At 45.0% G+C, this 14,211-nt stretch overlaps 1 protein-coding gene across 1 annotated transcript; it reads right to left on the reverse strand.

Annotated features, from left to right (window-relative positions):
* Positions 1–4,051: 4,051 nt before the first annotated feature.
* TUBB6 (tubulin beta 6 class V) lies at positions 4,052–12,580 on the reverse strand. The gene is made up of 4 exons (XM_075084641.1): positions 12,471–12,580; positions 11,759–11,867; positions 10,534–10,644; positions 4,052–5,690 (listed from the first exon to the last, which is right to left on the reverse strand). Exons 1-4 carry the CDS (start codon positions 12,525–12,527, stop codon positions 4,627–4,629), a joined length of 1,341 nt encoding a protein of 446 aa, XP_074940742.1. The 5' UTR covers positions 12,528–12,580; the 3' UTR covers positions 4,052–4,626.
* Between the last annotated feature and the right edge of the window lie 1,631 nt (positions 12,581–14,211).

A 14,211-nucleotide genomic window follows, 5' to 3' on the forward strand; every position in this document is an offset into this window, starting at 1 on the left:
ATTTAGGTCATATTTACTGGGCGTTTTAATGCTTCTGTGTATCCCCATAGCATTCACTGTAGAATGAATAATTAGGGTGCTTTCCTGCTTAATAAAACTGAACTTTTGCTCCTTTATTATTGGAGTCAAAGTTTAGAACGATTTATTGCAATAGTAAACTGGTTTTATAAAACTTAAATCTTGCACACGCAGTGGAGTAGTGACTGATTTCTGTGCATGTGCTCTAGTGCTGTACTTTACGTGTGTCCTGCATTACTGCCTTGTTTGTTCTATTTTTTCCATCCCATTTAGCTGAATACTTCTTGGTTGGAACAGGCAATATGTAGCCAGTGCTGAGGACTAAATGTGTTTATGTCATAAAGGTCAGAACTCTGCATTTCCTCATTCCTTATTTAAAAAGAACTAAAAAACAACAAAAAAACACCCCATGCACCACAACCAACCAGCCCTGCCAAAAACCCTTTACCTAACACTTCACAATGGCACTACCAGACTGTAAAAGAACTATTTCCTCTCCAGGAAACGTTTTTCTTACTCCGTTTGTGCTGTCTACTTTTAAATTTCACTCTTGGTTAGATGCAGAGTGCAATTATTAAGCATATGATAATATAAAGGAGAGGCAAATCCTTTTGCCTGTTTCAGACTATTAACTTCCTTTGTGTAGTCTTGCTGCAGTAAGTCTTAATACTTTGTGCCAGAAGTGCCAGAATTTTACTCTTGGGATTTGGAATCAAAGATACTGGGAAGGAGAGGAGAGAAAAAAAAAAGTTGTTTACCCAGCTTCTTTAAAGAGGACGGTTAGCCTCCTCTTACTCACAAATTCAAGATGTCAGGTGGTTTAAAATAAATCAAGAAAATCAAGTTTAGTCTGTGCTGTGGCTGGTAGTAAGGCCAGATTAATTTTTGCTGCAAAGGCATCGAGCAGTGCTGCTTCAGCTAGTAGGGCTTGTATAGCATGGAGGCAGCCGCTGAGCTGCCAGCTCCTCACAGTGCTGGGAGGAGGAGCAGGTCTAGACCCTCTTTTCTAGGCTGATCCTGTTCACAGGAGGTGGCCACCTTGTCCTAAGGAGATACAAACGCAAGAGAAGAAATGGAGGGCAGTAATCTTGGGATGCAGAGAAATCAAGAGCCTATGGTGGCTTGGCTAAGGTAGCCTGGGCAGGGACTGTAAGCTGAGGGCCTGCCCCTGTCGTTGCTTCGTGAAGGAGCTGCCCCATCAGGTTAGACGCCTGCGCGTCTGTCCCGTTACCACACCTTTCCATGTCACAGCTCACCCACTCCCTGTTTGCAAGTGGTGTAGGCTGCTGGGCTTTTCCCCTCATCCTACTGTTTGCAGAAGTGTTTTGTGTCTGGGCGGTACTGGGAGCTGCGCTTCTAGGCCTTCTTGGGCTGGGCTTGTCCTGGCAGCCTGCTCTGAGGTATTTCTCTCTGTCTAGGTGCAAAACAACAAAAGGAGAGAAAAATGCAGGTGGGCAAGGCACAGAAAGAAAAGGTGCAAGAGGCTAGTTTGAAAAACTAGGGGGGAAAATGAAAAACACAGAGGTGGGGACTGTTAATAGAAGAGGGCCAAAGCTAGGTGAGCTTCAGCAGGTAGATTTCAAAATAAAAGTTTCCAAGAAAAAAGTAGGTAGTTATTTGAAAGGAAGCGCAACTGAAGGAATTGTTCATCAAACCTGTACTAAAACAATTTTCGATTTTTTGTCACGAAAGGAAGATTAGGTGATGTTGGCTGACTGAAGAGGAACAGGAAGCATTTGTGTTTCCCATGGCTTGCTTACTGCTTGCATGCAGGCTGGTCGCCTGATGATGTTCCTACTACAGGTTTCTGGGCTCATTCTGGTGAGTTGGGGTTTCCCCCGCTAAGATCAGCTGGAAGATGTCTCTTTTTTTTACTTCTAAAGAGGGCATTAGTTTGCCTCCCCCACCTCCACACATTCTAGACAGTCACATCAAACAGTTACAAGTAAAGCCATGTGGAAGACTGCCTAGGAGGCAAAGCAGGATCAGAGGCCATTGTTAGGTCTGGATTCCACAGGCTCAGAGTCTGTTCCAGATTTTGAGTCACTGTATGAAAAGCAATAAAGAACAGGGTAGCTACAAAGAAGATGGAGACTCCCTTTTTACAAGGAGTCACATGGAGAGGACAAGGGGGAATGGACACAAGTTGCTCTTGGGCAGATTCCGATGGGACATGAGAGGGACGCTCAACCACTGGAATAATCTCCCCAGGGAAGTGGTTGACTCGGCCATGTTGGATACCTTCAAGAGTCGTCTGGACAGGGTGCTGGGCCATCTTGTCTAGCCTGTGCTCTTCCTAGAAAGGTTGGACTAGATGATCCCTGAGGTCCCTTCCAACCTGGGATTCTGTGATTCTGTGAACAGGTTCACCCAGTGACTAACTCAATTAATTAGGAACTCCAAGAGTCCTGGCATTTTTAAAGTATTAACTTTTTTCTCACAATAGTACCAGAATTTATGGCTGAGGCCTAGTCAGGAATGCTGTGTTACAGCAAAATGCAGTTCCACAAGCTGTAGGATGGTTGGTGCCACTTTGTTCAGCAGAAGCTATGCCAGTGCTTTAACTGAGCAGTCTGTGCCACAGCTGCATGACGGCAGGCTCTAAGCCTGTAACACGGTCTCCTCCCTCCTGAGGGTAACAGCCTGCTATTTACAAAGCCTCCACTAAATTTCTACGCTTAATGGCTTTATTCCCCATGGATTTTGCTTTGTATTGCACTAAATGTTAATTTCTCTTTAATACATATTGTGTTTTAGCTTAAGCTCATGCCATGATACATAGCCACCACATATCGCAACATTTATAAATTGCATATTTAAAGGTGGTAAAGGTGGTCTATTGCTATTCATAAATTCTTCAGGCATCCCTAGCCACTGCAAAGAATGCGGCCCCTGTGAATTTGCTGACTCCATCATGACCCTTCAAAAGCTAATCAGCCAGCCGCTCCCATTCCCCGCCTACACACCAATGCCACAGCCAGCCCAGTTAGTAAGTTCCATCTGTCTGTCTCAAACCATGAAGTCAGTTTATATGGAAAATTTGTACTTCATTAAAACTAGTTCCGTTCCATTTCTATGTAGTGTAACATTGGGCAGACAGCTTCAGCTTATGTGATTAACAGCTGCCTGGTTCATATGCTTTGTAAAATACTGCCTCATTCCCTGAATCCCAAACTAACAAAACATAGCATCATCTTGTTAGGAGCAACGTTTGTAAAGTGCCTTTTTAAGTATTAAGCAACACTTTTGCTTAGAAAGTGCTTCTGAAGGCAAGAAGGAAAAAAGAGCAAAGAGTTCCCCAAACATCTTAAGTTTGTATTTCTGGATGGTTTCTCCTTTGTTTGTTTTGTTGCCTAGAAACTGACCTAAATAAGAGACTCCATGTAGACAGAGTGTTCTCTGGTATAGGCTCTCTAACAGAGAAGGGCTGTTTAATTGGTACGAGCAGAAATATAACATATGCATGGAGACCGAAGGCCCAACAGTCACTTTGTCAAGGTGATAAGTCAGCCAGGTAAGACACTCTACTGTTGTTCAGCTTTAGCATAAGCAGATAAACTGTTGTTCATCTTTCATTTTGCCAGCTGTTTTGAATATTGCAGATAAATACTTTTATTTGTACTTTAGCCTTAATCTGTCCAGTGATTGTAACCTCTCTTGGTAACAAGATATTCACAGCATCTATAGATGTGGTGAACTTACAAGCCGAGGTAGTGAGATATGTGGGCATGCAGCCTGCATTCCCTCTCCCACCACGTTCCGTGGAGCATCTGAATTCCAGCTCTGTGGGCTAGGTGGAACAGAGACAGGAATAGCCCAGTAGCCAATGACAGGCAGAAAAACAGGGGACCAGCAAGCTATTGGGGTGCCACTTTAAACCCCAAGGGTCCTTAAGGAACATATCACAAATGGGTAGATTTCATATATATATATCTCCGATTATTCGGTAGCAAATGATGAAGTCACAGAGCATAAATCAGCCTCTGGCCTGCAGCTCACTGCATATTTATATAACATTGACTGTCCAAAACACTTTTGCTTGAGAGGATACTAATCTTTTTTTATTTTGGTTTTAGATGACTGGAGTCAAATATCACTGTTAACAGTTACTGTACGGAATAGCTAAAAACTTTTTCTTCTTTTTATTATGAATAAATTTTGTTCCTGGCAGTTCAGTATTGTACATTCGGTACAGAATGAATACTTCAAACCCACAAGATTTTCTTAGTCATCATTGGATTAAAATAGTGCAGCTCTATTTTGTAGACTTTCATGCCTATTTCACATCTGCTCTTGTACAACTTTAGGGATGACAAACTTTGTTGGGGAAAAAAAGATCCCAAACTAGCAATCTTTGTGTTCAGACTTAGGCCAAAGTCTTAACTGAATGCCTTTACGTTTGTCTCATGAATAGAAATAGCCTGATTTCCAGAAATGCTGACTGTCCTCAGTTCTCAGTGATCTCAGTGGACTCTGAAGAGAACCTCTAACATCTGAGACTCATGCTCCTTTTTTTTTTTTTTTTAAGTCTAAATATGGATTTATAAGCTTAATTATTAGAAATCCAGATTTGAAAATTTGGCCTGGAAAATAGTGCACCCAATTTCTTTATTCATTGATTTCTTCTTCATCATCTTCAAATGCTTCCTCTCCATCATTTGCTGTTGCTTCTTGGTATTGCTGATACTCTGAAACTAGATCATTCATGTTGCTTTCTGCTTCTGTAAATTCCATTTCATCCATTCCTTCCCCTGTGAACCAGTGGAGGAAGGCCTTTCTCCTGAACATGGCTGAAAACTGTTCTGAGATCCTTTTGAAGAGCTCTTGAATAGCAGTGCTGTTGCCAATGAATGTAGAAGCCATCTTGAGGCCGCGAGGAGGTATGTCACACACCGCCACCTTGACATTGTTTGGGATCCACTCCACAAAGTAACTGCTGTTCTTGTTCTGGATGGCCAACATCTGCTCATCAACCTCCTTCATGGACATGGGACCACGGAAGACAGTAGCCACTGTCAAGTATCGGCCATGTCTTGGGTCACAGGCCGCCATCATATTTTTGGCATCAAACATCTGCTGGGTGAGCTCTGGAACGGTGAGTGCTCGGTATTGCTGGCTGCCTCGGGCTGTCAAAGGAGCGAAGCCTGGCATGAAAAAGTGAAGGCGTGGGAAAGGGACCATATTTACTGCCAGCTTCCGGAGGTCAGCATTTAGTTGGCCTGGGAAACGCAGGGATGTAGTTACCCCACTCATGGTAGCAGAAACCAAGTGGTTTAAGTCACCGTATGTTGGAGTGGTGAGCTTCAGAGTGCGGAAGCAAATGTCATACAAAGCTTCGTTGTCAATGCAGTAGGTTTCATCTGTATTTTCAACCAGTTGGTGGACCGAGAGTGTAGCATTATAAGGCTCCACCACTGTGTCAGAAACCTTTGGAGAGGGCATGACACTAAAGGTATTCATTATCCTGTCCGGATACTCCTCTCGTATCTTGCTGATGAGTAGGGTTCCCATGCCAGACCCCGTCCCTCCTCCCAGGGAATGAGTGAGCTGAAATCCTTGCAAGCAATCGCAGTGTTCACACTCTTTTCTTACTACATCAAGTACAGAGTCGACCAACTCAGCCCCTTCTGTATAGTGTCCTTTAGCCCAGTTGTTTCCTGCACCAGTTTGTCCTAAAATAACATACAACAGGGAAAGAAAATACACACAATTAGCAGCAAGGTTTTGTATTTGCATGCTAAATGGATTTACATCTGTAACAAAAGCTGTTATAAATCTGTCAGGAAGATAACTGTGCCCTTCAGTTTTGACTAAATATCTTTGGAAGTATCAACATAAGTTTTCCATGTAGCCTCCTTTTGCCTCAAATCCCTGGTAGTTTTCATTTATGCCTTTGAGTGGTGTTTGGGGTTTTTTTTTCTTTTTTGGTATTTAACTTTCCATAAATGCAAAGATGGCCCTGACTCCTTGTTTTGAAAACTTTCATGCTCCCAATCCTGCTTATTCCATAAACACAAGATGGCTGTTTAAATACTTTGTTTGTAAAGACCATGATGATACAAAGCCAAATCACAGATACACATTCCTAAATGAAAGGCTCTTGGACTGTTCCCGTGAGACACAGAGGCATTGTTGTCGTTCAGGATAAGGCCAGGCTTCAGAAGTCCTATTTAACTTGTTGTATCAAACTATAGCTTTTTTTAATTCATGGTTACCTAGCCCGAATGAAAATACTGATCAACAGAAGCTTCAGGAATGTTACTGCAAAAACTTGGAAGTCAAGTGCCTTTTAGCTTTTACTGGTTTCCCTACAAACTCACTGTTCAGGATCTGCAAAGCAACTTGCAAAATTGGACTACTGACATTTCATGGGCTCCTTATTTTCTCCCCAAGCCTTCCATTTTCCTTTTATGTGCCACTCAATTAAAATGGGCAGTCTGGATCCTTTGCTATGTCACTATTTTGTTAATTAGATAACAAGGAAGATTAAATGAGGGACCAGTTTTTTAATATTCCTGTTTCTCACAGTGACTACTACATACATAGTGCCACTGAACTCACTTAGCGGTACTCTTGTGAGCAGTATTCAGAAAGAGCAATAGTTTCAGAATTAGGTATAGGGCTGTCAGCTTCTGCGTTGTTCTCAAAGACCTTCCTCTTCCTTCCTATTCCCATGCACTATCTTGGTGCCAAACATATGAATCATGGAAGCTGCTTGCTGGGATATTGTTTAAATATGATGCACTTTATTTTCACTGAGTAAATGCTTGGTTTCCTCATGATGTATTTGGTTAGTTAATGCATTGTTCTATATGTTGTTATATTTTTCTCTCTTTGAACCTAGGGAGCTCAGCACTTCCTGTCCAGCTGGGCAAAACACAAAGTAATATCCTTCCAGAATTAAATATGTCCGCACCATCTGCAGTCTGCTTGAGCAGATCCCCTGCTACAGATAGGGCAGCACATCAGGATGCACTCTAACAAGCAGACATGACTCCAAGATGCAGAAGGGTCCTAACAAAGTTAAATTCTGAGTTTAGGACTTTATTTTCTAGATTGCCCCTTGTACAAATATCATACCATCCCTCAGTGGGCAGTGAGATAAGGACAGAATGGAGAGTAGGAACAAAGAACAAAGTAAGAGGAGAATGGCAATTACTCTGACAAATGTGGAAATTATATTTTCAGGGTGGGGGTGTGTGTGGGGGTATGTGTGTGTGTGTGTAAGAATCTGTAGAGACTGATTTTACTTGCTTTTGATTAGTTTGCAAATTAAGTTAGGAGGTAAGATGCTTAACATGGAGGTGGACCCACCCTCCTTTGGGACCTCCACTACACTAGGCTCCCTCAGTCTTAATGACTCACACAAACTCCTGGATGCCCACAAGGCTACTACCACCTCTCTCTGTTGCACTAGTACAACCTTTGTATTTAAAGCACTGAGTGGAACTGTGGCAGCAGCTGCCCACACCAATATCAACAGCTTCCCTCCAGCCCACATCTGTCAGCTACTCCTGTGGTAACACTGCACTTTGTCCGCTAGTCAGCCACCTGCCAAGGGTCTCCAAGATTTTTATTTGGGAATGCCCGCTGTGCACATGTATATGCCCAGTAATCTGATATTTCCAGACCCACTGGCTCTGTAGCACTGTAAGACCAGCACACAGAATATGTACAGTTAGCCCTAGAAGCTCTGAACTTCCTACCCATTACAGTCCAGTCCAGAGGTGCTGTGGCTCTGGTAAAGCTGCCACACACCTGAAAATCTTAATCATGATCCTGTGAAACCCTACTGGATGCCCTCCACTTATCAGGTACCTACCAGACCTCTGAAAACCTTAGACAAACAAATAAAATGACCAAATTCCACCAGGACTAAGTCTCTAGGTTGCAAATGAGCCTGTGTCCCCAAAAATCAGGACTTGGCAGATCTTTTGCCAATCCTGGAAGCTCTGCGTTGTATGCATCCTGCCTCTGCCTTTTCTCACTGGGCATTTACTGAGATCTACATGAAGCAATCTCAAAACTTATCTGCACTTTTAGTATCTCCAGATCCTCCTGCCACTATTTCTTTCTCTAACACATTGTAGTGTTATACACATGTTCAGCTTGAGCTGCACATGCACAGATGCCATCTGTCTAATGGTCAATTTTATTTTTAATCCCTAAAAAGGGCAACTACTTCCTGCAATCTTCTTTCACTCCGTCCCTCTCTTTACTGCTTGAAATAAAAGACAAACCTGGGAAGAGAGATCAGTAGCTTGCACACTAACGCTTGGGAGCCTAGCATAAACAGCCTTGCCTGTTTATAGAACACACGGTATGGTTTAGAGAGGGAAGGACAGCTCCTCTGACCAGCTAACAGCCATTTTGTGGTTGCCCCCACCAGTTCAGACAACTTAAATCAGGGTGGTATCCATGCAGCAAAGCTAGCAAGGGTGTACACAAGAAAAGAATGACAAATGCAAAAACATACAAAAGAAAACTGGGTACAAGAGGAGATAAACTGGAGTTCAGAGCAGTTCCTGGTGGGCAGTCATATGTTCTTAGGCCAGAAGACCTGCTGCTCTTGTACAGCAAGATCATTCCCCCTGTGCTTCTTCATCTTTTAGATTACTACCTTGTCAACACAAGCCATTAAAGCACAAGGATTGTTAAAGCACAAGGATTTTTTTGTGTCTATCTCAGTCTCCTGCTGATCTGAGCTAAAATTGCCCTATCATCTGGAGTGCGTGATCATGTGCCTGCTATACTCAAATGAAATCCCGATTGATGGTCCATGGTTACTTGCCAAGGGGACATGGGCATATGCAGGTACATACAGTCATCTCTATCCGATGGAAAACATCTCCATCGGAATGAGCCCTAACAGCCTGGGGTACAGCAAGTATGGAACTGCCAGCTTCTGCCACAAAATCCTTTTTGGGCCCAGGCCAGATTTTTAAAAGAGAAAACAAAATGCTTTGTTGGCTTTTGACACAGAAGATCATTACTTCAGCGTTCGGGCAGCCATTCTGCATTATTCAGCAGGTTGGGAGGCCAGTGCCTGATGCTGCAGGGGCCTCTGTCAGATACAAGTTGATCACATGCTGTTGGTCCATTGTTAGTTTGGTAGAAAGGGAGTACAGTGAACTGTACTATTGTTGAAGACACTCTGAATTGATTTTGCTCAGTTTTTACTGGTGGTATGCCAAAATGTAAAGCTCCAATTTAGGTATTTCCATAGGTCAGACGAATTCACTTTCAGAGGGTTTCTGTGGTCCATGCAGCAGAAAGGGAGCGGAACGAGAAACCTGAATATAGAAACATACTTCATAAAGCTGCCTATGTCTATGGCTTTTCTCCCCAAGCTTACTTCTACATGTTGTAACTTAAAAGTCCTTTGAAAGACACCCTTAACATCATTGCCATGGAGTATACAGAAGAACAACAGGGACGGCATTGAAATGTTTTTTAAGCCAGTTAAAGGGTTAAAGTAACTCTGTATGGCTTCTTACGCCCCATCTCAACAGCAATAACCCAGACCTAAGTATGGTTTATACCACCCAAACAATGTTTATCTTTTCTGTCTGCCCCTGGCATTGTTCCTTCCTTATGTTAACACAATACACCAAACTAAGTTGCAACCTAAGCTTGCCTTGGCAGGAGGAAATGTGTTTTGTGGCTAGTGCAGACTTGGAAACCAAAGGGACGTGAGAGTTCTCATGGTAGCTTTCATTCAGCCTTCCTGTTTCAGCAAGTGAATCACTTAACTTTCACACACTGTTCCTCCTTTAGTGCAAAGGGACCAGTAATGCTTCTGTACTTTGTAAGGATGCTATGAAATTTAATCCTGGTAACGTGCATTTTTAAGCTTAGATGGAAAGTACTACAGAAGTCCAAAGTGAAACAGTAAAGGCTAAAACAGCCCTCTGCAAGGACACTGCAAAACCAGAAGCTCCCCACATGATCTCAGACTGTTCCTCATGTTGAAAAATAACCCAGTAACTGGCTATATATGACAATGTTTTCCATATTACACTTGGTCTTCCTCCACTGTTTACTATACTGTAAGGATCTGCTGAAAAAGTTGAATTACATAGTCTATATGCAATTTGATGCTCGAGCATTTAATGTGAAATCAAGCAAAGAGTAGTTTGGTTGGTTTGTGGTTGAGGCTCCCCTCCCCCTCCCCATTTTCTGCAGAATTTCCATGCATTTTGTTGTAAAGAAGTAGTCTCAAGATTTCTCTGGAGTTCACATATATGGAAAGAAAATGTACTTCATCTGCATACCATAGGAAACATTCGGTAATTTGCTGACTGAAAGAATGATTAACAGAAGAATGACTTTTTCAGTTAACAGGATCTTTTAGCTGACTTAGAGATAATTGGAATTGTATTGTTAAGCTGTTAGGAAATCTCACTCCTAATGATCACTTTGGAACAGGGAGCTTAAATGCTTTTTGACCATTCACTTGGTAATCAAACACCTGTTGGATAGTTTTGGTTTTTTTAAAAAGTGACATTCACCTACCAAAGATGAAATTATCAGGCCGAAAAAGCTGACCAAAAGGACCAGATCGCACACTGTCCATGGTTCCCGGCTCCAAGTCCACTAAGACGGCTCTTGGTACAAATTTCTGGGCTACAATAAAAAGTGAGCATGCCCTTAATGTTCTGAAATAAGCTAACACAGTTATAGCTCTCAATAGACAAATACGTTATGTCTCATATTATTGGTCTAATACAGATTGTACATATATAAATTTTTCCTATACAGGAAGTCACGGTGGTAAAAAAACCCAGCACTGTCAGAGCAAATCAGTGCCACTCCAAAAACAGACTTGGTATCTTTCAGGTCTTACAGATGATATATTACATTCTGTAAACTCTTTTTTAGCAACAGATATGAGGGAGGGAAGTTTCTGATTAGAAAAAGTGGTTGACATATTCTTTATAAGAAAATAGACAATCTCTTCTGTGAATAATAGAGTGAGTGAAGGATTTATGTTCAAATGATCCTAATGCATCTCACAAGCTTTTATGCTTGAAGGATTCCCCTCTGCTGAAAGGGCTACTTGGAGTAGGTGCCAAACAGTAGTAGTTAGCACACCTACCACAAAGCACAAAATAAAGACTCTGTATATAGTTGAAAACGTTCAAGGAAACTCAGGTAAATAATATGAATGATCCTGAGCTAGACAAAAGATGAAGTGTTCACACTTGCAGGTTCACATCAATAGACCAAAGTGATCCCCATTTTACACTGTTAACACCCTTCAACACCAGACTGACTCAGAGAATTTGGGCTTCTTTGACATCTTATTAATGAATCACCGTTGAGTTCTCCATTACTTGTGCCCCAACCCTCTCAAGCCATGAAGTCAGAGATAGAGTATACAGATGCAGGCTCATATAACCAACAGTTTAATTTGGGGCAACTGATAAAATGCATCCGATGAAATAATCCTATGTTGAAAGAACACTTAGCATAATGTTAAAAAAATAAAAAAGCCTTCAGACCCTAAGGGCAGCCCCTTGTGCTGTTTCCCTCTGCCTGCAGAGGCAACACCCAGTTATCAGTTTATAAGAAAACTGATAATTTTTTTGTGTGTATAATGGGGCGAGCTGGGATCAGCTGAGGGGCTGATAGCACTCGAAGAGCATGACCAGATGTGTAATACAGCTTCACAGACCCGTTCACTCCCAGATTGCGGTGCCCCTTCCCACAGAGCCCCCTCTCCCCATCCCACACTTACACGATGATTCATTATAGTAGACATTGATCCTTTCCAGCTGCAGCGCTGAGTCACCGACATAGCCTCCGGCTGGGTCAATGCCATGCTCATCACTTATCACTTCCCAAAACTAAGGGAGGAAAAGGAGACGTGGGTTGGGAACTCCCCCGCGGAGCACCGGGGGCCCGGTCCTGCCCAGCGCCCCGGCCCCAGGGCGGCCCGGCTGCAGCTGCCGGGATTCCTGGCGTGCCGGCCGCCCCTCCCCTCCCCTCCCCTCCCGGGACGGGACGGGCAGAGCCGGGCAGGCACCAGGATTTAAACCCAACGGCCAAACGGCCGCCGCCCAACTCCTCTCCCGCACGGGCTGTGGTGTTCCGGTGTTCGGAGGGGGCTGCTCGCGCTTCTGCCCCCCTTGCCCGCTTCTGAGCCACGGCCTGGCCTCTTTAGACATAAAAATAATAAACTATTTAAAAGAAAAAGCGCCGCTCGGTGTCGGTACTTCCCAAAGCCTTTTATGGTCACGGGGAGAGGCGAGATGCGCGGCGCGCCGGCGCCTCTCGGCAGCGCCTCGCCCGAACGGCGGGCGGGCGGTGAGGGGGGCGGCCGGCACGGTACACCCCAGCCGCACGGCACGGCCCGGAGAAGCGGCCGGGCGCGTTCCGCAGGCGCCCAGAGGCTCCGCAGGCGGCGGGAGGACAAGGGGCAGCGGCGGCCCCGGCTCCCCCAGGCTCACCTTGGTCCCGATCTGGTTTCCACACTGTCCCGCCTGGATGTGCACGATCTCCCTCATGGCGACTCCTGCTCTCCCGCCGCCCGGCCCGGCCCGGCTCTGAGCCGCGCCCGCCCACCGGGAGGTGCTTTATGGGCTCTGAGGCGGTGCCCACCCACCCCCCAACACACACCCCACCCCACCCTTCACCCAACGGCCGCCGCTGCCGCCAGGACCGCCCTCGCCCCACCGACGGCGGGGCAGTGAGGGAGCGCCGGGGGTGGCCACCGTCCCCGCGGCGCCGCTTGCCCAAAGCGCCCCGGGAAACGCGGGCGTCTCATCCTCGCCCGCCAAGGAGTCCTAACTCTTCTCCATGCGGGCGGACATCGCCGCCTTCTCCTGTTATACCTCGGCCTGCTGCCCGGTCACTGAAGTGGCAGCATCCAAACTAGCGACACAAGTAAGCGTGTCCGGAGATGGGCAACGAAGCTGGTGAAGGGTCTGGAGAGTAGGTCTTAGGAAGAGTGGCTGAGGGACCTGGGGTGGTTTAGTCTGGAGAAGAGGAGGATGAGGGGAGACCTTATCTCTCTCTACAACTGTGTGAAAGGAGGTTGCAGTGAGGTGGGTGTTGGTCTCTTCTCCCAAGTTACTAGTGATAGGACAAGAGGAAATGGCCTCAAGCGGTGTCAGGGGAGGTTTAGGTTGGATATTAGGAAAAATTTCTTTACTGAAAGAGTCATTAGACACTGGAACAGGCTGCCCAGAGAGGTGGTGGAGTCCCCATCCCTGGAGGTGTTCAAAAAATGTGTAGGCGTGGCACTTGGGGACATGGTTCAGGAGGTGTGGGGGTGTTTGGTTGATAGTTGGACTTGATGATCTTAGAGGTCTTTTCTAGCCTTAATGATTCTATGATTCAAAGAAATGGGTGGACCTTCTTAATGCCTTGCCAACAGCCGCCTTCTTTGCATTGCTGTTTTCTGATGTGGTTTTACCAGCAGATAACAAGGTGCTGCCCGAAAATTGTAACCAGGAAAGCAAGCAGTCTCTGTGGAGCAGCTTTCTGGAAAGCTCATGTCACACAATACAGAGCATGCCCTGGAATATGTACAGTTTGGATAGCTTGATTTTTAATGAAAGGGGAGATATTCTTTCCCCTCCAGAGAGGAAACAAGTTGCTACACCTGCTGTATCTCCTTTATGATCCCTTTAGGTAGCTATTGCATGGTTTCCCAGATAGAGGAAAGCTGCCTATCTTGGCCGCCTGTTTTAATGCCAGTGTGACTTTTCCATGGGAAGCCATTGTGTATGCAGCATATTCTGACATATAGCCCTGGTAGGAGGCATTCATCTGCCTATGCGCATCTTTACTGCCTGACCCCACCTCTGCTGTTGTGCAAGAGCAGCCCTAAGGCCAGAGTTACAGAAGCTCATTATCTGCTTCATCAAAGGTGACCCAGCCGGGACTGTCCAGGAGAAGAATCTTGGGTGCTCTCTCCAGCTTGAACACGGTTAAGATAACCCCTATCGTTCAATAAATAACCCCCAAATAACCCAAAACCTGCACCTAGGCTGGGAGGTCACCTCCTTTTGCCCACCCTTGTGTTGCTGTGACATGACCGATATCAGCTAGACTGTGTGCTCTGGGCTCCAACCTTGCCTTTTCATAAATGTTTTACAGTAGGGCTAGCAGCTTCTTGCAAATGACCTCTGAGTAGCCCCCCCACACCGTACTAGGCTGAGTCAAATGTCTTTCTGACATCAGTGA

Source organism: Phalacrocorax aristotelis, chromosome 2, assembly GCF_949628215.1.
Source record: "Phalacrocorax aristotelis chromosome 2, bGulAri2.1, whole genome shotgun sequence".
NCBI lineage: Eukaryota > Metazoa > Chordata > Aves > Suliformes > Phalacrocoracidae > Phalacrocorax > Phalacrocorax aristotelis.

Bases quoted from the DNA above. Each gene is read 5' to 3' on its own strand.
- TUBB6 (XM_075084641.1), bottom strand. From the start codon at position 12,527: ATGAGGGAGATCGTGCACATCCAGGCGGGACAGTGTGGAAACCAGATC. The intron at 11,868-12,470 runs GTGAGCCTGGGG...TTCCTCCCTTAG, and splicing joins GAAACCAGATCGGGACCAAG to TTTTGGGAAGTGATAAGTGA. The intron at 5,691-10,533 runs GTAGGTGAATGT...ATGTTATTTTAG, and splicing joins GCCTGATAATTTCATCTTTG to GACAAACTGGTGCAGGAAAC.